The sequence below is a fragment of the Cimex lectularius genome, unplaced genomic scaffold (assembly GCF_000648675.2).
Source record: "Cimex lectularius strain Harlan isolate CLEC.00 unplaced genomic scaffold, Clec_2.1 scaffold209, whole genome shotgun sequence".
Taxonomy (NCBI): domain Eukaryota; kingdom Metazoa; phylum Arthropoda; class Insecta; order Hemiptera; family Cimicidae; genus Cimex; species Cimex lectularius.
The window spans coordinates 85897-111382 of record NW_019392784.1 but is presented as its reverse complement, the minus strand read 5'-3'; the positions used below and the strand labels follow the sequence as shown (position 1 = coordinate 111382).

Below are 25486 nucleotides of genomic sequence, written 5' to 3'. Positions count from 1 at the left end.
TGCATTTTTTTAAACAATTATAACCCACAGGTGTTTATAAAATTAGAGTAATACAATATTAAATTGAGGGTTAAGTTACTGTTGCAAAAATAGAAAAATAATGTTTGAGAACTTATTCATTATAATGAATTGAAATTTAGTTGAAATTGTAAAGGTCATACTTAGTACTGGGGTAACGGTCCCTAATTCCTTCCTCCTGTATANATAAATTGTGATACAATGTTGGACAATGAACAACAATATTGCATAAAAAAATGGAAGTTTGGGACATTATATAAATTTTTTTGCTTGTATAAACCATATAAATTTTGGATATAAATCAACTTTTAATTTATAAAAATATATTTTTTTTTAAATTTCAATATAGTTCCCTTTTATGTAGTAAGATTTACTACTGTTTTATGCATTTTAGCACTTTTTTTAGTTGCCACAATTTAAAAAAATAATAAGTAATAAATATTTAAAATAAAATACCTACAAAAACCCTGGGAAAGCGTACATTAACACACTTAACCTTTTTTTCCTTCATAAAATATTGATATGCATGTAACTTGTAAGCTTAAAGACTAGTCTGGTGGTTTCATACCCGATGATCGTTTCGGAGGAGGGGTTGGTGGATGATTGACATCAATCGGCACAGGTGGTATAGGCTGAAAAAGTTTTTACTTCATTATTATAGTTTTGTTTAAATATTTAAACTGCTCACCTTATTTCTCACCCTGGGTGTGGATGGAGTTGATAAAACTACACCTGAGCTAACCTCGTCAGGGAGATTGCAGTAATCAGCATCCCTAGACTTTGCCGGTAGGGGAGGAGGCTCTTCCTCACTAGCTGTCGAATCTGTCAAACCTGAAACTAATATAATTTTCCATTGTTAAATTGATAAAGTTGTTCCTAGAAATTAAAAATATTTAATGTCCCTATACCTATTGAAGAGCCCCCAATGGAATCTCTATTTCCATTTGTGTTCGATATCGAAAGCTTTGAAGAAAACTGCCCACTCGGTGGACGACTCAGACGCTTTTCTTTTTCTACTTCTGACCTAAGCGGTCTTGTTGGGGTTAACTGAAAAAAATATTTCTTTAATATTCAAATCGTCTTATATAAAATAACACTGGTATAAAAGCAAAAGCAACAAAAAGCTGTAAATTATGTACTATTTGTTAACTTTTGTTTTCTAATTTATAAAATGCTTTAGATTAAATTGTGAGAATTTTTTGTTGTATGCAAAGCGATGACTAAATGTACAAATTGTACTTTTCTTCGTTTACAATCATCTTATTCTGTCTTCATTGGACAACGAAGGAGTGATATGTTCAAAACATAGATACAAACGAGAAAATAAGCAGGAAAACCACTGGAGATGATGAAATGCCAAAACTCTTAGGATAGGCAGACTGGGATGATTGAAAACAACGAACTATTTAGGATTGTAAAATGTGACATTTACGAGTTTGTAAACCTGTACCTTAATCATTCCTGATCTGCCTATTCTTTTTTTTAATGATAGACACAACTTGACATTCCATCATATATGACATCATATATACCAAAACATGGCAGACCATCAAAAACTGCAAGATATGCAGATGATAGAAATTGATCAAGCTACAATAATTTATATGCTTAGTTGTGTTTTTTATTGTTGCTTGGACAGATACCAAATATATTTAATATTTTATATTATTGGAATAAATAATTTACATTAGAGTCAGGTAAAATAGGCCTCATAAATAATTGGAAACAGATAAAAGTAACAATATTTTTAAAATTTAAAATTTTTTAAATTGTGAGATATTTTAGTGAGGTTTGCGAGGTAATGCACCTTTAGCTTGATCATTAACTAATCCTGGTTGTCTTATTCTTGCCAGGTTTGTATGTTCAATGATATCGCCATCGTCATAGCTCTTTCAGCATTTTTTAAAATGGATATTTATCTGATGTGTGTTTTGGTCGGTTATTGTGTTTGTATTAGATTTTTTTTTTTTTGTATTGCGAACAGTGTAACATTTAAGCTGATTTATTATATACATTTAAAAAATATTACTGTATTTTATTGTCATCACTACAACAAACTTAAAAAATGAGTTGAGAACTGTTTTTATACATTGGTGTCCAAATAAAGTTATTTTGTTTGTACAGTTGACGAGGTATAAGCTAGATTTTTTTTTATATAGATACATTGACTTTTCTTATCAAGATAATTTTACCTTGTCTGTATTGAATCTGTTAAACATTCTGATACAAACAATCAAGCATCATTTAATTTTAAAAAAATATACCATTTGAAATTAAAAGATTATTTACAAGAAATATATTATCTTCTAAGTAATAAATGACTGTTCCAACCCAGAAAGGGACTATGATTAGGAGTTAACTTGATAATTAGGAATTGGACTTATTGGAAGCATCCTTTACTACGATGAACTGCATGATGAGTTTAACTTTTGTTCCCCCCTTATTTTATTTTTTTGTTTTTTAAATTATATATTGGGGCATTTTTTTGGGAAATATCCCGACACTATATTTTTATTTTTTGCTTTGTTTCTAAGGTTTGATCTTTCTCTCCAGAATAATGGGATATAGAAACTTTACCATTCAAAATGGCAAAATACTCATCATTCATTTTACATTTTTTAAATGTTTTATGGCGCTGGATTCAATGGTGCAAATGGTATTAATTTGGAGCTACTGTTCTCAAGTTCTCAAGGCAAAAACTCTTTTCAAACATTGTTTTTCCGTATAAACAAAATTTTCTCCAACCAATCACCAATTTATTTCTTTATTATTTTAATCATTAATTAATATTATTTTAATTCACCTCATCGTACTGAAAGAAAAATTTTGCAATTTCCTCAAATCATATCGATTAACAGGACACTGAATGTAGTTCATTATAGTTCAATGCAACCTGGTGAAAATTGCAGCCCACAAATACAAACTTAAACTTAAAGGAATTAATGTTTAACAAACAAAACCTAAATAAAAAAATAAAAATTGATTTGTTGAAGCTTGAGGCTTTTGAAGAATTCCAAGTTTTTACATTATTTAACTTACTTTGCAGATTGTAAAAATGTCTTGTACATTACAAAAACAAAGTGGAGTTGATTCTGCTGATGATAAAATTGGCCTGAAATTTGCACCATGTTGAATCCCAGCTACATCCAGTACCTTGTTAATTGATGTTATTTAAGGAAATAAGTTTTTTTTTCTTTTGGTACCACGAGCAAGTAATTTACTATTGATTCAAATGATAAATTAATTGGTAACTGGTTAAAGAAGTTAGGTTAGTTTTTGTTTTTATACAAAAAACATTCTTTGAAAAGGTTTTTTTGCGAATAACTTGAGTAAAGTTGCTCCAAATTAAAAACCATTTGCAAAAACCTTTAAAAAGGTACATTGATGATTATCTTGCCATTTGAATAGTTAATTTTTTATTTATTACTCATTTCCTGGAGAGGTAGATCAAAACGTTTTGGCGCATGAGAAACTAAACAAAAAATATCACTTTACGTGTCTTGGGGTTTTTCACAAAAACACTCTAATTTAAAAAAAAAGAAGGATGGAACAGAAGTTAAACTCATCCTGTAGTTTGAAATTTTTAAAATATAAACGTAATCCTTTGATCATACCCAGGGTTATAATGAGATTACAAGCTCCCATAATGTACAGCATTAATTCAAAAAACAAGAACAAAAGCAAGGACTGGAGGTAAAGGGTCAAAAATTGAATACTTTAACTGAAGGGGGTAAAACAGACCATTTTGACTTGTTCTAAATATCTTCTTATCTTCTCTCTAGTTCCTTGAGAAATCTCGTGACGGTGTTCGTTAAGATTGGGCGACTAGAAAAACCCCAAATTTAAGCTACTCATTTATTAGAAAAAGAATTGGCAGTGTGTTGTCAACATGCCAAACTTGTAAGCTTACCTGCTGCCTAAGTTCTATGACAGGTATGGAATTTGGAGAAATGCTGACATCGTCACAGGAGATGATGCTCGTGGTTGGAGTCGAAGGTGTAGAAACTGATGTATTGCCCAGCACCAACGAACCCGTGTACCATTGTGACGAAGCCCTCGGTGTGTTTGAACTGTCAAGAGTTGATGAAGAACCTATACTATAAACGTCCTTTTCTTTGTTTGTGTGCCTTCTTTTCTTCTTCTTGTCTTTCCGCGGTGTCGTCATGGCCATTGAAGTCGAACGGACATAAACACTACTTGCCCTGACCGAAAAAAATGGAAAATAAAAACAAAATAAAATAAAAAAAAAGAAACAAAATTTTTTGGGGGGAGATTGCTGCGTTAATCTGTCAAAAAACTCCATTCTGAATGAATGCAGATAATATGTTTGGTTTATATTCGCAGCGATTCGGACGATGGTTCTGAGCGAGTAAGCATCTGTGGACAAGCAATAAAATAGTCCTCCTTTATCATCCTGTTATTTGAGTGAAGTTATCAAAAAACAATGCATGCAACTAGGCATATTGAATGAGTAACTAGTAAGATGCTTAAAGAAGCAGCAATTCAACAGTTAACATTAAAACATTATGCAAACATTAAGTGAACTACAATCATGAATGTCGTACTTTACACAAAGAATTTATACATACAATAAAAAAATAAACAAATATCCTTGAAGCTGTTACCCCTGGAAAGCAATATCAAGAAGAAGAACTAATATAATGATAAATTCTTAATTATGGCAAATGTCAGTTCAAACTTTAATAAAACACGCCTACTGAAGAACGTAGGTTATTAAAATGATTTATGGGATATAGGGGGAAAATGGGCTATTTAAATTTTGACTCCAAAACTGTAAATTCAAATTGGACAGAAAGCACATTTTCTTCTTTGGAAACCACTTTGTGACTTACCTACTTAAAGTGGACGAGGGTGACATTGTTGCAAAGTTTACAAATGTCTTCAGGCTCGCGACCTGTGATCTCGTCAGGCTGGATACACGTGATCTACTCCCCCTACAATAGAAGCAAACATGGCGCAACATTCGTGGGCATGCGCAAGCAATGTAAATGAAATAAAGAAAACACAAAGATTTTAGTTTCAGTGTTCTTTAGTTCTTGTTAGTTCATTTCAGCGTATTTTGAGTTTCCAGCACTGGATTTTATTGATTATTAAATAACTATTTGACATAATTATTTCATTTGTTCTAAACAATAATACCATCAATCAATAAGTAATTTTAATAAAACCTTTGTGTCATGCTTAATGAACCTATGATTCCACTAAAAAATAAAACATGCTAAACAACTGACTGACTACACAAATACTGGAAATTCAACATACAAACAATTTTAAAAAATAAAAATTACTTTACGCTAAGTGGAAAAATAAACTGAAAGATGTGCATTTATAACTTACTTCCACACAGGATAATTTTTCAAAGAATTCAAAGCAAACATGCAAAATTAAATAATTAATGCTCCATTTAAGAGAGCTTAGTTCAAATATTGAATTACTGTTGATACTGAAAATATTACTCACTCGGTGGAGCCGAAACTAGTCCCAGAGAGGCGATTTTCGGTGCTGTTGTTTGGCAGACTGGCCTGACGTCTCATTTGTACTGGTTCATATTTTATATCACAGTTCTGAAGAAAAAGATATCATGTTATAAAATGTATAACCCAATCACCATCTTAATATAAGTTAGAAATAATTGTTAATACAAGTTAAAATAGTTGTAAAGTAAATACATTTTTGCAAATCTGGCAGGTCATCCACCCAGAAGGGAGAAAAGAAACGTTTCCCAAAAACTTGGAAAGCATCGAAACTATCATATTAACTATAAATCATGATAGACAAACAGCCCTCAACAAAGGACTTGGTGGCTGCATAATGGAAACTTTTTCGAATTACGGGTTGTACTGCGGCTGACCAGGTCGTGACCAACACATGCAAGATTATATATATATATATGGAGGATGCCCTAAGACTAGCCTGTCTGTCAGAAAAAATTCTAATATCTTTTCCCTTAATTTTATTTACCAGAAGTGTTCTACAACACACATTGATGGCCCAGATTTCTGCCTGAAAAACGGAGGTGTTATTGCCAAGAGAGGAGGAGATGCTGATTCCTAATTTTGGTATGTAGATTCCTGCACCACTCCCTCTACCTTTGATAAGTGATCCATCTGTGTGGCAGTCTATGTTACGATGGTCATCATCCAGACTATAATTATAAGGGATGACTACCTGAAAGTGCTTTTTCCCCGAAGGGGTTTTAATCTTTTTATCACTAACCTTACTCAATAGTTGTGAGATTTTCGAGTGGCCTATGTTATTGCACTTATGATTCCAGCTGCCCTCGTTAATTAAAACCCACGCAAGAAGGGAGTTGACCATCTGGCCTAACAGTTTTTGCTTTTCTTTTCCTCCTCCACCCTTATTGGAAAACCAATATAAAAGGGAATGATTTGAAAAGCAGCCATCAGTTGAAGTCAGCCAGACAAATGAAGAGACCCAATTGAGATATGATGTCTGTCCAGTGTCTCAAAAACAGTAGATAGGAGGACAGACTTGATCAGGTCGAGGAGACAGTTGGACAGGTGAGTGAAGACACCCGGCTGAGATATGTCGACTGTCCAGGGCCAAGACTAGTCAAATAAATTCAACTGTCCAAGAGTGACCCAATGCAAACGAGTTGACAGTTGTGTCTAGAAAGCAGTGGAAATTCTCAATCAATAGGAGGACTCAGTCAATCAGCCATATTCGGTTGAGGACTGAGCCAGCCAGAGCCAGCAAAGACCTAGCCATTTCGACAAGTTCAAGAGAATCGACTGTTGAGGATCCAAGAAGCTGCAGAAAAAAATCCTGAAATTTGTTAAAGGATGTGGAAGCTAGTGTTAGAGAGCATCATTTGGGGTAAGTCCTCCAGTAAATAAGCTCATCCCCAGAGTTATATTTGTGGCTGACTTGCCTTTTTTATTTAACTTTTTTTTTTTACTTTACAACGCTTACCTACAACTATTTTAATAAAAAATGTCAACTTTTGTACTTACTTTAACACCATAATTAGAAAAAACATGAGCCTGCATGGATGTGAAGCACTCTTCAAGTTTTTGTTGAAGAGGGAGAAGCTGTGGAGGAGCGACATCTCGATGGGTCTTTATCCCAACGTCAAGTAGTGGAATCTGACATGCTATCAGCTCTTTCAGTTGGTTCACTTGTGCTAAACTCTCAGGATGTTTTTCTAAGAATTCTGATGTGAAGAATGCTTTCTCGTAATTTGTGATCCCGCCCATAACCGCTGGGTCCACTATACCGTTTAGTTTCATGCTCAAGGGATTTAGATTCAAGTTTGGATCGTTTTTATAATCCAGAATCAATTCACGCAGTGAACTGGAAAATAACATATTTAGGTATGTTTGCAGGTGGTGTACCTAGCTGCACATCTCCAATCATCCTACACTGAAGTAAGCAAAAAATTCTAAAACATCTCTGACAGGCAAAAGTCAGTCAGAATATAACTAGGATAATCAAGAGATGATCAAGCTGCAGGTTTTCAGAATGGCTATAATCATAGTTAGAATTTAAACTAGTTCTTACTTATTTGATGCCTGCATAGTTTCGATGGCATTAGCGAGAGGAGATAATGTGTACACTTGAGTTGCTGTAACTGGAAACCACCGCAAGATTCCTGGTAGAGGATATGAAGTAACCATAATATGCCTCTCGACCCACAAAGTCGCAAATTCATTTTCTTTATCAGCTATTGAATCCCGCTTAAATATTGGACGTGAAAATCGAAATTTCTGGACATTATTTACTCTAGAATTTCAAGAATATTTTATGAAAATTGTTCAAAAACAAAAAATTAAATATTTTATAATCAACCTGTGATATTTAAGAACTTGCGAGCTGACATATTGGCCCATTTTCCTCTGCCTTTTTTCATCCATCATTGGCTCAACGCTGTTTATCTGTAAGTACTGGTGATTCGACTGTGTTATGTCATCTCCCGGCATTGTCAATGTACTTAATAGCTCGGCCTTTGGAAGTTGGTTTAACGTACGTGTGCTGAAATCACTTAATCTTTCGTATTCTTTTCCCCTGTAGATGAAAACCTGAAAATTGATTTATTTATAAAGAAACTGTAGAGAAGATAAATAATAACACTTTTAGCTTGAATGTCTATGATCTGGTCAATTTATTCTCTCTAATTCTGCGCATCTGGCAGATAAAAGAATCAAGCAACAAGTAAAAAAAAAAGTTTTACCTTGTTTTGAAGAAAATGTGGAAAGCCTTTTCCATAGTAAGCAACTCTAAAGTATTCAGGCTCAGGGCGTAACTTGCCCATTATCTTATCATAGAACGATGCCATGTCTTTAAGAAGTGAACTAAGGCGTTTCAGATCATAAAAGTGATTCTCATACTGGTCAGCTAACTCTTTGCATATTTCCACAGCACATTCCCACATCTAAAAGTTAAAAAAATTATTAACAAAAAAGCTGAAAAACCTACCAAAAATTACATACCTTTCCCTGATCAAAATATTCAATAATTTTAGTATAAAGGGCTTCTTTGAGCTGACGGTGAGTTGTGCAATTTGGGTAACGGCTGCTCCTTAACAACATATGGAGGGAATCGTCAGACCAACTGAGCAGATTGCTATGCAGCTTGAGGGTGTACGCGGCTTCAGTAAAGTTGTCACATTCAAGGTGGAGGTCACAAAGTTTATTGAGATACCTTATGTACATCTCTTTTCTGTTGATCTCTGAGTAAAAGTCCTATTGCAAGAGATCGATGAAATTAAAAGAATATAATGCAAGTTGAAATAAAAATATAACTTACTAATAAATTGACTGTACAGCTCATTCTATTTTCTTTGTTTTCATCATTGATGATACACCTATACTCCAAAAGTCTCTCCATTAATCGTGACACAGTTTTGACAAAACGCAACCCCTTAAAAAGTTGAAAGAATATAAGTTTTTATATTACACAAACTGAACGCAAAAATAATGTACCTGGTCTTTTAAAGTTGAATGGTTTTCACACAGACCTCCAACTAATTTGTAAAATAATTCTTTATATTCAACATCACCACGACCCCCTTCAACAAGATTGTCCAATTTAGAAATCATTTCGTTTTCAAACTGGAAAAAAAAATTATGTCAAAAACTGAAACCATTAAAAAATAACCACAAATTACCTCATGGAAATTAGCTTTGATTTTAGTCGAATCCTTTTGATTGTCGTTACAGTCTTTCTGCGAATAGAATTCACATTGCATCATGTCGAAAAATATAGGTAGAGTAGCGCTTCGCAGCTCGCTTTCGGGTATGAGGGTCATCTCAAGAAAAGGCCCGACCAATCCGGGAATAAATTGCTTCTTGTGTTGGCCCAAGTTGAACCACATTCTGCGAATCTCAGATCCGGTGTCCATTCGCATATCTTTGTAACGTTTAACAATCATGCGTTTCTTTGTGGGAGAAAACATCTCAAGCTGTAGAGCAGGCTGTGTTAGGAAAGATATGGCACAATGGAAAAAATTGTTCCAAGCCTGATGCTCGAAGTTCTTTGAAAAAAAGTGGTCCCGAATGGTGTGAGAAAAAAAGTGCAAGGATTTCAAGATTATACTACAAAAAACACAAACATAGAAGATAAAAATATTCACATAGAAAAAAAAAGACAAACACTGACCTATTTTGAAGCATGATCATTTCTGACCAATCTTTTGGATAGACCGGCCTTGAAACTAAATCTTTAAATACCAAAAGGATTTCCATGAGAAAATCCAGAAGATCTATATTGGTCGGGAATCTCCTGATGTACTCTGTAAAATGGATAGAACCCATTTGGCGTAGAATTGATAGCATTATTGCAACAAGATTCCCCTAGAGTGACACAAGAGTTTGTAACAGAAAAACAAATACAAAAATTTAAAATGAACCATCATAAACTTACAACAAGGGCCCCTTCCCTATCCATAGCAATAGCGGTTTGTGTAACTGTTCTTAATATCGTATAAGCTGTGACACTCAAATCATCAGATGTCATCCCAATATTATCACGAAATAGAAGATCCATAATGTCACTTAAGATATTAACACAAAGCTCGACCTATAAGAAATGATCGTAAGAAGAATTTACTTTTTTTTATCTAGTGTGTATATGAGTTTGTGTTTGTTATGTAAGTTCATAATTTATATTTATGAATGAGTCTGTGGTGTGTGTGAGTGTCATCTGCATGCGTATGTGCAAATGTGCATGAAAAATAAGTATATTCTTCTAAATCCTACATTCAACAAATGATAATTAATTAATGGCCTGAATAAAAAAATTATTAACTTTAAATTGAAAGTATATTGTATACATTCAACTAACATCCATTTATGCAATATTTTCTCAACATCTTTAGTTGTGTGATTTTTAAGAGGACACAAAAGGGAGATGAGGCCGGGACTAAACCGCCGTGATCCAGCCCTCTGACAATATGTTTATTATATAAATATGATTAAAAGAAAGTGGCATAGTCGGTAGGCCAGACTGGCACAAAAGCTCTCATTCAAAAGCACTCATAGAAGAAGGATCATCATCCTAACCCAATTAAGGATAAGCCATGCAAGGTTGACCCAAGTACACTTAGTTTTGGGCCAAAGCCTGCATTTGTGTCCAGCAATTGGAGACAGGTTGTTCGATGTGTCCCACTTAATTGAAGAGTGCCACTTCTTGGCTCCATATAGAGAGCATGTAGGAATGCAAAAAGCAACTACCTGGGGTCTCTGTTCTATTTTTAAAGGAAAAGGGCTGTTTTACTGTAGGGCTGATGGCAGAATATATTAAGTACCCCATCGACCCTAAATTAGATTGAGTGTGATGTTGGAATATCAAGTTCACCACTCTAACTGAATGAATGGGTTTGGATTAATAAACTGATTGAATTCGGGCCTGGAATGACCTGCTGTTGATACATCCTGGAGCTCAACCTCACTGGCTAGATGGACATGACAAGTTAACCTGTGTTTCAGTTAAGCCAAGTTCAGTTAAAAAGGATTTTACTGTAATCAAAATTTTGAAAATTAAAGTTAATTTATATATTAATGTTAAGAAATATATTAACTGCATAAAGGAGGGTTGAATATATTTTATATACTTTCATCCATTAAATTATTTATCCTTTTTTTGTATCAAACATTTAATAGTTTTAATATTTCATAGTAGTATTATACCATAATATTATAGTAGACAGTTCAGTGGACAAGTTGTTATGTCCAACTGATAGGTTGATAACCCACTTAATCAACAGTTCAATTTGTTTTGAGTGTGTTACAAAAACTTAATATCAAATTATTCAATAATTAAAAAACAAAAATGCATATTTTATCTGTTATTTAAAAATCAAAACATATTTTTGTACACTGATAAACTTAGCATTCTCATTACTACCTGTTACTTTACAAAAAGGACAAAAATGTATAGATTAAAATATTAATAAACATTAGTGCAAACTAAAGCAAAATGTTAAATAAAATATTTATACAGTATATACAAATGAAATATAAATAATAATTTTTAAATATATAGTTCCTATATATAAAAAACAGACAAAAGTTATCATGTAAAATTTTATTAATTACATAAATAATATTTCACTTTATAATTTTTGTAATAGTCTTAATGATTTTCTTGATTTGATGGAAAATAGAAAGTATTTTAAGTAAAATTACATTCAATTTTTTGATTAACCAATTTGAAACATTCTATAAAGCATCTCATCAAACTGTTTATCTTGTGACCTATAAGGTAAAATCAGCCTTTTTATTTCTTCTGTGCGACTTATCTTAGCGGATCTAGAACATTGTGCTTAAAAAAATTTCACTCGAAATTTTTTTCATTTACTAAATAAAACATTCGTACTATCATAATTTCTAACTTATCCATTCAGCTTACAAAAAATAAACTAAAATATTAAAAAATGGAATATGAGTTTAACAATAACAGAACTTGCCTGAGATATGTCAGAAGATTCTTGTAAGTCTTGTAACTTTGCCTCAGACTCTCCCAACACTTTGGCGACCTTTGCAACTGATTTTGTTTTGTTCCTAAACTCCTATTTTATAAACGGCACAACAAAAACACTCAGAAAAAATAATAAATACACTATTTATAAATATTCTTAATAAAAAACAAAATTAATAACAAAAATACACGGTTTTAATTTTTTGCAAAAGTTAAAGCGTGAATTATGAGCTCATTAGAAACAAATGTGCGATTTTAAATTAATGTAATAAGTTAAGATTAATATGTATTGCATTACAATATTTTTGTGCATATGCAAATATTTATATACTCAATATAACTATTGAATATTTTCTTTAGAGAAAAATGAGCTCAAAAAATTTACTTTATTTTATCTGTTTATAATTAAATGTCTTTTTTTTAAACTTTCATTGTAAAATGTGCTGTACTTTTTCTTTTCCTTATGTATGTATGTATATATATATATATATTTATAAAACTGTTAGAAATGCACGGCCATGCTCATAGTAAAGCGTTTAAAATGACGCAGATTTCTCTTCCTGTAAGCTTTGTTCCATGTTTCATCACAACAGACAAAAAGCAGATCCCTGATTATAAAAATTTATATTTAGGACATGCAAATGGTAAATCCCTGAAAGTGGATGACAATGACAAGTTAAAATTGCGTCTTGTCAGACAGCTGAATTTTATTGTGTATGTCCTATACTTAGACATGCATTTATATAAATTTTTTCTGTTATTAATTGTTGTTGATTTGTTTAACATTTAAGAAATCCATTTTCTATGTAAATTGTCAAGGATTGAATGAAGGCTGATAGGATGTTTACAATATTGTAAAAGGCCAGTGCCTCAGTTATATAATCTCTACAACACTATTTAAATATGCAATCCATATATATATTCTTATGTTTTAACCAGAGTAATTAATATTTCTTAGGAAGCCAAAAGCAAGCAAATATAAATTACAAAGATATTGAACAAACTAATAAATCTCTGGAACAGGTACAAACTTAACCATGAAAATTAGACTATTTGCAAACCTGGGGAAAAGAAAATTTACATCTGTTGAAACAATACTCTCACACAACACAAAATAATGACACATCTACACAGAAAACAAACACTTTGAGCCCTGAAGATGATGTCAATAAAGATCGAAACGGCACGATAAAGAAAATGTTTTTCTAAACCTTCATCACACCAGACCGCATCTCACGATTTCCAAATAATCATTAATTAACGGTCACTAAACACCACACATCTGTTCACAAATTTGAAAGAGACAATGCAAGCATATAAAGGGAACTAGGTTTGGGTGACTAACCTCTATAAGACACTATTTAGACCAAAACTTTTACAAAACACTATAAATTGTCTGACACTATTTAGAAAAAAATGAAAAAGGTTTATAGAGCAGTTCCAAATGAGTTTGTCTCCTTGTAACCGCACTTAGAAATATTTCATAAATTTTTTTTACATGCAATGTGTTAGCTACTCTACCAGTATTTTCTTTTAATTTTGAAACTGTTACACATGATGAACAGAAGAACTTTTTGTCAATTCAACACCTTTATTCAAAACTGTTATGTACATATGAGGTATCAGAATAGTAAGAAATAAGAAAGAAGGTTGTTTCAACTCCAATTCCTGGCTGAACACCTTCTGACAAAAAGCAAAAACATTCCAAAATGGACCTGTTGTCCCGGCTCCTTTAGACTAATTCTTCTTGCTTTTGATGGCCCACTTCCTTAACTGACTGCATAATGTGCAACTCGTGCATCATGCTGAATGTCCTTCTGGGTATATCCTCTCATTTATATTTTTAAACTCTCCCTTCGCTTCACCCGCTACACAGTTCCATTAAAAATTCCTAGGGCCACCTTTAGAAAATGCAAGAGTACCACTTGCTACAGCGCCGTTTCAATTTTTTTGAACTAGAAGTGATTTTTTTTATTTATCCTGCGTACATAATTTGCTTTTATGTGTACGTGTTGTGTCATTTTAACTAATTATTTACCCATTTTGTATGATTACGCATATCAATTATTGTAGAAAGTAGTAACAAATTTTATTCAACTACACACAAATTGAACACATTCTGGGGTTGCCTACTTCATTTAATTAGCACATAGTGCAATTGTTGCATAATTATTGCTTAGACAAACAACATAAAAAAATATTTTTAATATGTTTAAGTACCAGAGAGCTATTTTACATGATAAATAGAGTTCTGCTGTGAGCAACCAAAATGGCCAAGCATAGGATGCAGTCAACGAGTTAAAGCCATTGTTCATTCATCCTAATAGACAAAAATGGTAATGATTCGGATACCATCAGGGAGCATAAAGGGAAAAGAAAAAGAATCAACACATTCCAGAATACTAATTCAACAATATGAATAAATATTAAATATTTCTCAAAAATTCAATCTGTTTTCTTAGTTTGGACCCCCAGGTTTGAACAATAGAGGTCATACCAACCCCAGGGTGTTTTTGTAAAAAAAAAAGCCCTCAGGGCCAGTGGATTCAAACCCAGAACTTTTACCATGATACAGTGATGATCGCATGTCACACCAAAACTGTCGCGACCAACAACGTCCGGGCTTTGAAAGTTCATACAATAACTGCACAAAAAACGACTAAAGCTTTTTTTTACCAGAGACTGCTAATATGTTATATAAAAAATTTGATTATTATTTTTGTTTTATGTAAGTGCTTATAATTTATTCAATTAAATTAATTATGAAGTTAGCTTACGAAGTTAAATACAAAGTGGTAAGCTATTTAAGTAAATAATAATAAAGTGGGATGTATTGGTAAGTTAAAAGATCACAAATGTTGAAATATTTTTCTGATTGAAGATAAGCCATTTTTTCTTGAGTGCTTTGTGTGCATGATGAGTGCATATTCACTATCATTTTTATTCTTTGAAATAGCAAAAAACAATAAAGTGCTGGCAGCGTACAAAGCAATTGTTTGTTTTATCACACAGTTAACAATGAATGAAAATTCAAAGTTAACCAAACAAACAAATTTGTTAATAAACAAAGACAAACAAATTTTCTGAACATATCTGATTGTTAAACAAAAACAAAACATGCCATTTAATCTTACAAACTTAGGGCACTTACCTTGGGTGTTATTGATTAATTATTAAAAACGAATAACCAAAAAGGTGAAAGTTTTACTCACATGTTTAAATGACGGCTGAATTTGTTTTGAATTTTAAATCCAAAATTCGCATGCAAGGAACATAAACAAGAATTTTATTTTAACACAACAGACATTTTTGTATACATAAAAACATGAAACATTAGAAACATTCAAGGCATAGAGGATGACAGTAATGAACAATGCACTTACCTCGTCTTTTGCCTCAAGTAAATCTTTGACGTGAAGCAATACATCAGGTAAAAGTATGTGCCGGCATTCTGGAAGAGCAAAAAGAGGGCTGTGGATGATGTCACTCAGAGTCATCATCTTTTGCTTCATCAGCCTCTGAGGTGACAAATTGCCGATCAAATCTCGCAATATATCGCTTTAAAAATTCACAATGTTACTTAAGAATTTCCATCAATTCAACAATAAAAAATACCTAAGATGAGTAGGGCTGAAGACTTCAATAATATCTGGTATTGTTGTAGGAAAGTATTTTAAACAAGTGCCCTGCAGCACAAGAGTTGCATCCGAGTTATCAGACATAAGAGCAACAAAACTCTGTAAGACATCTCTCAACGCGAACATAAATTCATCTTCGTCTTTTCCCCCATTCAATCTATTTTTTAAAAGGCAAATTAAAATTAAATGTTTTTGTTACTGCAGTAATTGAACTGACTTACTCAGAAAATAATATTCTGGATCTAACAATAAATTTCATGATATACTGGAGGGACTTCATAGTTTTAAGTAGAATATCTTTATTGTGGGGGTTGATAAAGTCTGAATTGTCCACATGATATTTTAACACTTTCAATAACTTACTGTTTAAAAACAAACAAAAAATAATTAATTCATTTTAATATTAATGATTAATTAACAAAATGTACTTGTATGCTAGGGTAGCGCAGAAGCTTTCTTGAATGTAGAGATCAAGTACAGGTTGGAAGTGTTGATATTTACGATCTGAGACCAGTCCAATAATGTAAAGCTGAAATGTAACTAGTCTTTAGTCTTTCAAATCCATATAAAAAATTAATTTTTTTAATATATATTTTTATAATTCCAATTTTGATTATATCTTACCAAACACTCAAAAACCATATTGTCGCATGATTCTGTCTTTGAATCCTGGATTATATTAAAAAGAGCATCGAGCACATCCTGAAGAAATTTCACTATTTCCTCCCCGCTCACATTGCTTAGAGCTTGAAGGCTATCTTTAACATTACCCGGCTCGTTTGCCCAGTTAAGCAAACTAAGCAGATCAACTAAAAAGAATTTTTTTCTTAAAGATTTACAAGTATACAAGTAATATATAATTAAATTTGACTAAATTAAAATTGCCAAACAAATATATTTATAACCAACCTTTGAGTCATATTCTTGACAATCAAGTAACATTCATTCACTGACAAAGTAAATTAATCCTTTTGTTACTGATTTCAGAAACTTTTTTTAGTGATACTAGGTTGAAAAATATTGGACAAGTGTCTGAGGGCTCCATCCAATGGGCTCCAGGAGTCAAGAATTTTTTTTTAGGTGACCAAATATTGTGTTCGTAAAACTGCTACTGCTGTTTTGATTTTTCATATCAAGTTATTGGAACAAGCCAATAGTATTGTAGATATAATTGTAACTATAAAGACTCAAGTCTCAACTGACAGTCTCTCATTACTATATTAATTTCACCAAACCCCTATATATTTTTTATGTACTAACAACCTTTAAAATTTATTTCAAATTAATTGAAGAGCTGTGAGCATTGGCAGTATTTTTTTTTATACCTAAAATATCAGGGTGTAGGTGGCTGCAATGGATTAGCTGTTGACATAGCGCTCATCACTGTAAGGTAAAGGTCCCGATTCGTATTCAGCAACCCTGTATTCGAACCTGACATACTTACAATTTGTTTTTCCCAAAAACATCAGCTCCCTGAGGGTTCATGTAACCTCGTAGTTGAAATATGCTCATTGAAAAAAAAAAAAAAAATTCTTGGCTCTTGGGGCCCATTAGACAGAACCCTCAGACACGTGTATACTTTCTGATCTAGTATCACAAAAAACGTTTCGTTGAAATCAGTGACCCCCCCCCCCCATGTGAATGTAGTCTCCACTAGGAGTCAAAAGCAAATTCTGATAAAATTTATGTCTTTATTTTAATTTTAGTGTAATAAAATATTTCTTTTTTATAAGGAGTAAATTTAATACATTATTTTTCAAAATGTTTCTTTATAGAGCAATTTTAAAATAGAGAAAAAACTTACTATTCTGTGTTAATTTTGTAGAGCAGACATTTGTTTGTATTGTAAAAGAATCCTTATTTGTAAGAGTGAGCCCATTTGTTGCTGGTTTAGTACCATCTTCAAGCTCAGAACGTGTTGAGGGCAGAGCGAGATAAGCGATATCTTTAGGATCATACTTCTTATGGTCTACTTTATACACGAGCAACTCGTGTACCGTGTCTGCAAGTGTTGTCCCATTTTTTTGCATAAGCTTGACGTAAGAGAGTGCAAACGGTTTCTCGTTTTTATCCTTAGTCTCATTGGACGACCTGTGCTTGAAGGTAAACCGGAGATGGCTGATCTTGAAGTCCTCAATTGGTATTGCTATTTTACATGTCTCAGCCCACCTTGGTTTATCCTCATGGTAATAAACGACGGATCTGTATTCACTCTCTTCTCCACCATTTTGAATGACTCCCTGAAAAAAAAAATTAATTTATATTTTCATTCTTAATTGATAGGTACAATAAAGAAAATCTTAAGAACTACTGAAAAACTATTTTGCTTTTTGAAAAGTGTTGCTGTTTGTCTAAAAATAAACCACAAATTAGATTTTATGCCTACAAATAAAATAAACTTTGCTAATCAATCGACAAAACATGTTTACAGCAGTTATTTTCAATTTCTGTGAGAAAAATAAAACAGCATTCCCTACCTGGTGACAGACCAACAATTAAGTGAAATTTTACTACATATATGAATAACAAGAATGTGTTGCAGGTCAATTAGATCAATGAAAAATCATATTGATGATTTTAACATTGAGATAAATCTAACCAAAGCAATATGTTAGATTGATGCAATAAAAATCAATTTAAAGTTACAAATAAGTGTAATAAATAGAGCTTGGACTTGTACGCAATTGCAAGTTGCTAAACCTTATGACCATGGTGAGCAAATATTTATCCAAATCATATCTCAGTGGTTTAAATTTATTCTACAATTGGAAGAATAAATTGCATAAATCTGCATATTTGAAGAATATCGCAAATTTGAAACATTTTTTATTACTAAGATAAATAAAAATAAACTACATAACTAAGAATATGAGAGGAAAAACAAAAGAGCCTCAAATTTTAGTTGGATTTTGACACAATAAAATTTTCTTGGAATAATCGGCATCTTATCTGAAGCCCCTATTCCCAAAAGTTCAGGGTGCAATTTTTTTGCCATTCCTGAAAAATTAATTTTTCTGAAGTAGTGGTGTTGTGGAAAGAAAAAGGAGCCTGATTAAACACAAAAATAGTAAGTGTGCCTCATTCATATTTCCAAGTCAGTAAACCTAAAAAAAAGCCAAAAGTGGTAACTTCAACGTCTTTTAAAATAGCATGCTGGATTTTTCCTTTCAACGCAAAACATAAATCCCCATTGATGCAGGAATTATATCACAAAAGAAATTAAAACATTTTTGACAAATATACCAGATTGACTAAATTATGACTTGAATGAATGAAACCTTAAATGGAAACAATTAGGTTGTTATACAGGGAATCGACGATCTAATTATTTTAAGTTCCCACAAGTATGCTCCCATCACTTCTATTGACGTTGGAACTTTTTTCAAGATACAAATATTTTTTGTGTGATAAACGCTGTAGTTTTACAAAAACTAACTTTGAAATGTACATAATTGTTAATTAATTCAGATCATTCATTTAATAAAGCCCAATTATTTATTTTGTTTAATATTTTAAATTAAAATATGATTATTGGGTGACAGAAATGTTTATATTCTATTTCCTTTTAAAATAAATAGGTATGTACTAGACCCCAAAAAAATATTTAGATTAAAGAAAAAAGTTAATCATTAGTCAGGTAATGTCTCTGATATTCATCCTGGGTTATTTTAATATTAGCAAATTATATGGCTTATTTGAGGGTCTTTTTAGTGCAATATAATGTTGCATATTTGAGGGGGGTAGCACATATTATATGTTATATTTGAGGATTTTTATTACATATAAATCTGAGCTCTAGTAATGAGTAAAAGAACTATTATTTTTGAACTGATATTTATTTTATCTAATAATACAAAACTTATAGCATGTATGATTTAATTTATTTCATGATGAATAATCAATCAAATATCAATGAATGTTTGATGTTTCACTAGTTCTATTTAGCTTTAGTAATGAGTAAAAAAAACTATTATTTTAAAACTGATATTTCTTATATTTAATAATGTAAAATATATAGCACGTATGATCTAATTTGTTTTAGATAAATATATGATGAAAGATATAAGATGAATTATCTTCAATTACGTTTCACTAGCGTTGCTTTTAAATATATACTCTAACCTACAGTCTGTTGTATGTTCTGTAATCTAACAAAAAATTCTGTCAATTGGGTTGTAAAAGTTTGTAAAATTTAAAGGACTGATCAGCATTCTGCCAACATTTTGTGGAATATGTCAGGGTTTTGGGTGGGAAATATATTTGACAATGTACCGTTTTTTTGTTGTAATATTTTTTCCTATATGAAATTGCATAGAGTAGGTTATTTTTCTTTTCTTTAAAGACAAAGGTGATTTGGGACATTGTCGAACAACCCTCACCATAATATGTTTTTTATATAAAATAATAATAATAAAAAATAAAAAATAATAATCAAGCTACAAAGCTACACTACACAGTTAACACACAAACAGTTACTTAAACATAGTTAGACAATGATATTGCCTTATGACATGTGCTGATAAAAAACTACATAGTTCTGTCGGTTATTGCACCAGAATTCACTATATAAATCAATACAGGTGTACATTACTCAGGAAAAACAAAGGTACCTTTAAAACATTTTACATATGGTTTATATTTTATTGTAATAAAGTTTTCAAATGTGAAGAATGCCTGAAAAGTGGGAATCTAATTACAAATTGTTAAATCAACCACTTTCATACCTAAGTTTTAATTTTCAGAGTAGAACATGTTCAAAACGTCTTTTAGTTTGTTATTGTAAATTTAAAACTCATGGAAAAACAATATGAAAGAATAAAATGAAATAAAGAAGGGTGCAGAGCAAAACAAGAAAAAAAAATAAGGCTCAAAATGAAGAAGTTATTTACAAAACTAATCTTTGGGGTTACTTTTATTCTTAGACTTACCAAATTTGAGCAACACTACAATATCCTAGAACCAAAATTAAAAACCTTTTATCATATTTCGCCCTTAGTTTTTTAAAGTTAAATATGTAAACATATACATTTTGTGTTAAGCAATTGAAAGTACTGTTTAACTACCTTTAAAGTTTCTCCTTTATCGTTATGGACACTAACTGAAATTTGGACATTTTTATCAGTCGTTTTCGAGCCCTTAGAGAATTCTCCTCCAACCAGTGTGAGATAGAGATCGTTTCTAACATCGCCAGGCAGGATGACCTCAGGGAATCCCATTTTCCTAGCAACTGAGACTTGCCCTAAGACAAGGTGTGGATTTTCCTCCCTGATCTGTAACGATTGGTATTTAAAAACACAGTTGTAATACAGCAAATGTTTTAAGTTACCTGCTTCAGGTCTCCATGGTGCATCTTCAACATGACATTCAATCCTTGCCCTTTGTGATCTTTATGTGTTAAATCTTTGGTTGTTAAAATTCTCTTTAAGGTACCTTCCAAGCTGTCTTTTTCACACCTGAAATATTTACATATGAACAACCGCCACACAAAGGGTTATGTTGTTTGCATACATGAGAAGAGGAAGGGTAACAGGGTCTTCTTCAGCTTGACCTAACTTTCCATTTATAATTAGTGTAATGTCTTTTGCAGCTACACCAAAAGGTCTTCGCATAAAATCAGATGAGAGTAGTGTGGTATTGTTGCTAGGTTTGTTATTGGATTTAATATTGTTTTCCATTCCTCCAACTCGCACAATATAGCATACAAGATAAACCTTTTCCCTATTAATATCTCTAGTTCCTAAATCCTGAAAAAATATAATAAAGATTAATCAAATCATAAATCATCTATATACATTTTTGTTAAACTTAATATATTCTTATAACTTACAGTGTACAGGACCCGATTGTTTTCAAGTTTTCCCCATCGAAAGACATGATTTTCTGTAAAAGGTCTGTTCTCTTTGGCATCGTAGAGGCAGAGAAGGAGTTCAAGTTCCTCATTTACCTTACACTCCAGTTTGGTCGGGTTGACAAAAAGAGCATGACAGAATTGTTGAATTTGTGGACGTTTCTCTTCATGAGATGGAGCGCTTTCCGTCTGCAACAAATTCGTGTCAAAATCTTTTGCAGAATAGGCACAAATGAACATACTGCATACCATCGACTTGAGAATTCTTTCATTGGCAAGTTGATGATGGCGGTAAAGTTGTACTGTGGATGTTACATCAGGGTTCAGTATGTTTCCATGCTCATCCCTTACCACCATATCCAGACCAAGTATCCTTAAAAAATTAAAATTACGTTAAACGTAAGTAAAATTGAAATATTATGCTGCTTACTTGTTTCCAATGTCGATTTTGTAAGTAAGAATTCTTTTTATTTGTTTCAGCTCGTCTACTGGAAATTTTCCCGATATAATTTGGCTTCGGTAAGCCATGAGTTCGTACATTTTTGACCTTATAGGTCGAAAATGTTTGCTGTTCCTCTAAAAAGTGTATTTCATTGAAACAGTTGTAAAAAAAATAATAATAATAACTATTTAGAGATAAATAATAACTAATTAATTACCACATAGAGGTTTCTTATTAAAGACCCCCATTCTCTTAATACTGATGTGACCTCTTGGACTATTTGGGGCTGGTTGAGAACAATTTCCTCAGTGGGCCTATTTTCAACCTTTTGATGTTAATTGGCTCTTATATATTTATAAATACATATTGATACGCACCCACTGCGATCGATGGTCGCCTCTTTGACTTTGACATAACTTTTAGGAAATATGCCTTTGTTTAACTTGTTTTTTGTTGAAAATCCATAATACCAGTCGCTGCTTTTCTGGAGTAAGACTACACTTTCGCCGAGTGTAACCTTCAGTCTGTGCAAGCCGTCTTGATTGAAATTTTGGACAACTGAGCAAACAATGGAGAATAAAAATAACATATAATGATGAATGAAATATTATTTTTTAGATTCATTCAAGAAATATGAATCAGTACACATTACAAATTACCATGTAATGACTTTCATTCCAAATAGATAACTTTGTTACATGTGAATACCTTGTAAAATTAATTAGCATAGTTAATACATTATTTTATATCTTAATGACTAATTGATTGACAAGTTGGACATATATAATTCATCTTTATTAAAGCATTTTGGAATATTTACTTCATTACATAGAACTAACTGACTGCTAACCCTATAATATTTTGGTCATTATCTTCCAAATTCCAAATAAAAGAATTAAAAAACTGTTTAAAATAAATATCTACAAGTCGTAGTTTCGCTGAACACAATTGTAAAAAGGATTATTTAATACTAATTTCTTCAATTATTCAATTATGGGCAAATATTTAGTTTATGTAGATATATTATAGATTACTAAATTATGAAATTAATTTTTGCTTATGTTATATGAAAATTCATAAGATTTCTATTTTTAAACTTAGAATTGTTGAATTGCGTTTTTCCTCTACTGAAAAAAACAACAACAGAAAATTACATATTAATTTAAATATTTTTAATGTTGTTTTCTTAAATCTTCTATCAAATAAAACTAGAATATTTAATTAAAAATAAGTTTTCATTTATTTAGCGGATACTATGAGATTACACAACACATTATTTGTCAATAAATTCCTTTTTAAATATAAATTGTCAAAGAGGTGTGAATGACTTAAGGTCTTGTTAATTGATTAATTCTTGCACATTCCAATAATTTAATTATAATGGTTTCCCATTCAATTCTGCTATATGTTACATATATATGCTCTGAATAGCCAAGTCCTATCACATGGTGAAATGCTGGTGGTCAAAGGACCCCTTACTAAATGGTAGCACAAAGAAAGCAAATGTATGTAAGAAAAGCAAAAGTATATATTGCAAGAGCAGCCGGGACGTCCCAATCTCCACGATCCGGCCCTCTGATGCTAAAAATATGATTAAAAGGAAGCAGCAGCTTCGGTGGCCCGGATCAGCAGAGATCTCACATCCCACTGATGATACACAGCTCTCAGAGGTCTCATAGATGAAGGATCATCTCACCTGATAAGGTCAAGGTTGATACGGGCACTTTTGCACCGCATATGTGTTCGGCATGTACCTCGATGAGTCCCATTACTTGAAGGGTACAATTCCTTGGCTCGATATAGAGGGCGTGCAGGAATGCCATTCAATATAAGAATTGTGGCAGCAAATATCTGTGTCCTCTGTTCCAATTGTTAGAGGAAATAAGGCAGTTTTATTGCATATAGCACTGATAGTTTTATGACCCCTAGCATTGGAAGTGAATGTATTTATTGGTGTGTAGTGTGAGTAGGCCAATGGAGGAATATTGAGTATCTCATCAACCTTCAATTAGGTTAGTTATATAATAGCTGTAAAAGGTGATGGAGAAATATCAAGTTCTGTGCCTAGCCAACATAATGAATATGTAAATACAAAACAATGTATTTAAGAGTGACTGAGATGGGTTTAGTTCTAAGGAACTGATTGCATTGTGGGCTGAAATGACCTAACTGTTGAAAGCCCCTGGATCCCAACCTCGTGACTGAATGGATAAGACCGAGGTCTGACCAATACCCAGGGTGGGCGATTCTCGAAGCATGCCGATAATGTATTGTAAATTACAAAAGTAGGAATTGCTGCAGACTGTGAGAAGCGATAGATTCAACTGTGCAAGCGTAATATGTACATGCATGTAATGGCAAACCAACAAATGGCTTATGACACTGTCAAAAAAAAAAAAAAAAAAAAAAAATTTATTATGTATAATTAAAGAAGTTGTATTTTTCCTTTTTTGTATGTAAAAAAGATTCTTTCATATTGAATTTACAAAACAAGTTGTTGCACAGCTGAAGAGAGTTGAATATGATTGAAAAAAGAATAACATATTCAGTTCACAAAAAATTATACAGAGCCACACATGTATAGTAATTTCATAGCGTTAAGTTTTGTGTGTAAGCATTGCAATTGTTTGTTTATGAGTGATAAAAAAATTAGGCATTAGCTAAATCGCTCTGCTTGCTATTGATGAGCCGAATGCAAATAAATTATGAGTAGTGAATATAAATGAGGATATCCTACTCCCTCCTATGTTAGTTCAGCCTTCCTCTTCCACCTGACAAATTAATTAACCAAAAAAAAGATCTCACAGCAATTAACCATCATTTACCTCCGGTGGGATAATGAAAATTTTCAAACTTTGGGGTGAACCGAGGTAAACCTTTGGAAAACAAAGATGACGATGGGGGTAAAAAAATCCACCAGCGCCTTGGGCACGAACAGATACATTATCCTTCCTCGGAATGAATATCTGTTTTTATCTTATCTATTTAAATATTATTACAATTATGAATATATTTTTAATGTTATATTTATTTTTTTTAAGTCATTTTTGTTAATAATCGAATGTGGTATTTTTTAAAGTCAATGTGATAAAGGGTATAAGAACAAAATCAATGTTAAAATGTTAGATTGGGTTGTAACAAAAATATATTTTTTGTGGAACTTGTAATTTTTAAAAAAGCACAAAAAATAGCTAATTAATATTATGTATGTTAAAATAATGCAAGAAAACAGTGAAATATTTTATTTTTATTATTATAGTCAAAAGGAAACCTTACCAATAGCGAATCTTTCTGAATCGTTTGTCAAACTCCATGAATTGGTCATTTTTCAGTCAAAACATGAGGATTGCATAAAAAAGTCACCGAGAGAAAAATCGTGAAATACTTTTTAAATATAGATTTAGTTTATTGTGAATAAGCAGGGCCGGACAAAGCACTTGTTTTTGTATGAAATCATTTCTTTTCCCTTTATTGTTTATCGTGTAACAGGCGAGGCGAGGTCGACTGACATGAGGTGGTTGGGAGGGGAGAAGGACCACAACGTGTGGAGGCAAATGATCCTGTGTGGAGGGGAAAGGAGAT

At 32.1% G+C, this 25486-nt stretch overlaps 1 protein-coding gene across 8 annotated transcripts; it reads right to left on the bottom strand.

Annotated features, from left to right (window-relative positions):
• Positions 1–210: 210 nt before the first annotated feature.
• LOC106668758 (dedicator of cytokinesis protein 1) lies at positions 211–25427 on the bottom strand. 8 transcript variants are annotated; one of them, XM_014397818.2, is made up of 34 exons: positions 25181–25427; positions 22282–22462; positions 22122–22218; positions 21893–22038; positions 21712–21835; positions 21442–21651; positions 21123–21358; positions 20941–21067; positions 20678–20884; positions 17419–17854; positions 16239–16423; positions 16043–16143; positions 15836–15976; positions 15592–15771; positions 15360–15534; positions 15189–15203; positions 11966–12067; positions 9922–10077; positions 9658–9851; positions 9167–9593; positions 8982–9110; positions 8806–8919; positions 8490–8741; positions 8231–8431; positions 7849–8078; positions 7561–7782; positions 7014–7353; positions 5500–5603; positions 4872–4973; positions 3929–4220; positions 3760–3843; positions 927–1065; positions 719–855; positions 211–650 (listed from the first exon to the last, which is right to left on the bottom strand). In XM_014397818.2, exons 1-34 carry the CDS (start codon positions 25227–25229, stop codon positions 567–569), a joined length of 5919 nt encoding a protein of 1972 aa, XP_014253304.1. In that variant the 5' UTR covers positions 25230–25427; the 3' UTR covers positions 211–566. The 8 variants fall into 8 exon arrangements, with proteins under 8 accessions (XP_014253304.1, XP_014253295.1, XP_014253322.1 ...); XM_014397809.2 differs by having other exon boundaries at positions 212–650; positions 707–855; XM_014397836.2 differs by lacking the exon at positions 3760–3843 and having other exon boundaries at positions 212–650; positions 707–855.
• Between the last annotated feature and the right edge of the window lie 59 nt (positions 25428–25486).

What these genes read in the sequence shown, in the direction of transcription:
- LOC106668758 (XM_014397809.2), bottom strand. Translation starts at nt 25,229, where the DNA reads ATGACCAATTCATGGAGTTTGACAAACGATTCAGAAAGATTCGCTATT. An exon ending in ATGATCATGCTTCAAAATAG is followed by an intron (nt 9,594 to 9,657) that starts GTCAGTGTTTGT and finishes TGTTTTTTGTAG; the next exon opens with TATAATCTTGAAATCCTTGC. An exon ending in ATTCAACTTTAAAAGACCAG is followed by an intron (nt 8,920 to 8,981) that starts GTACATTATTTT and finishes CAACTTTTTAAG; the next exon opens with GGGTTGCGTTTTGTCAAAAC.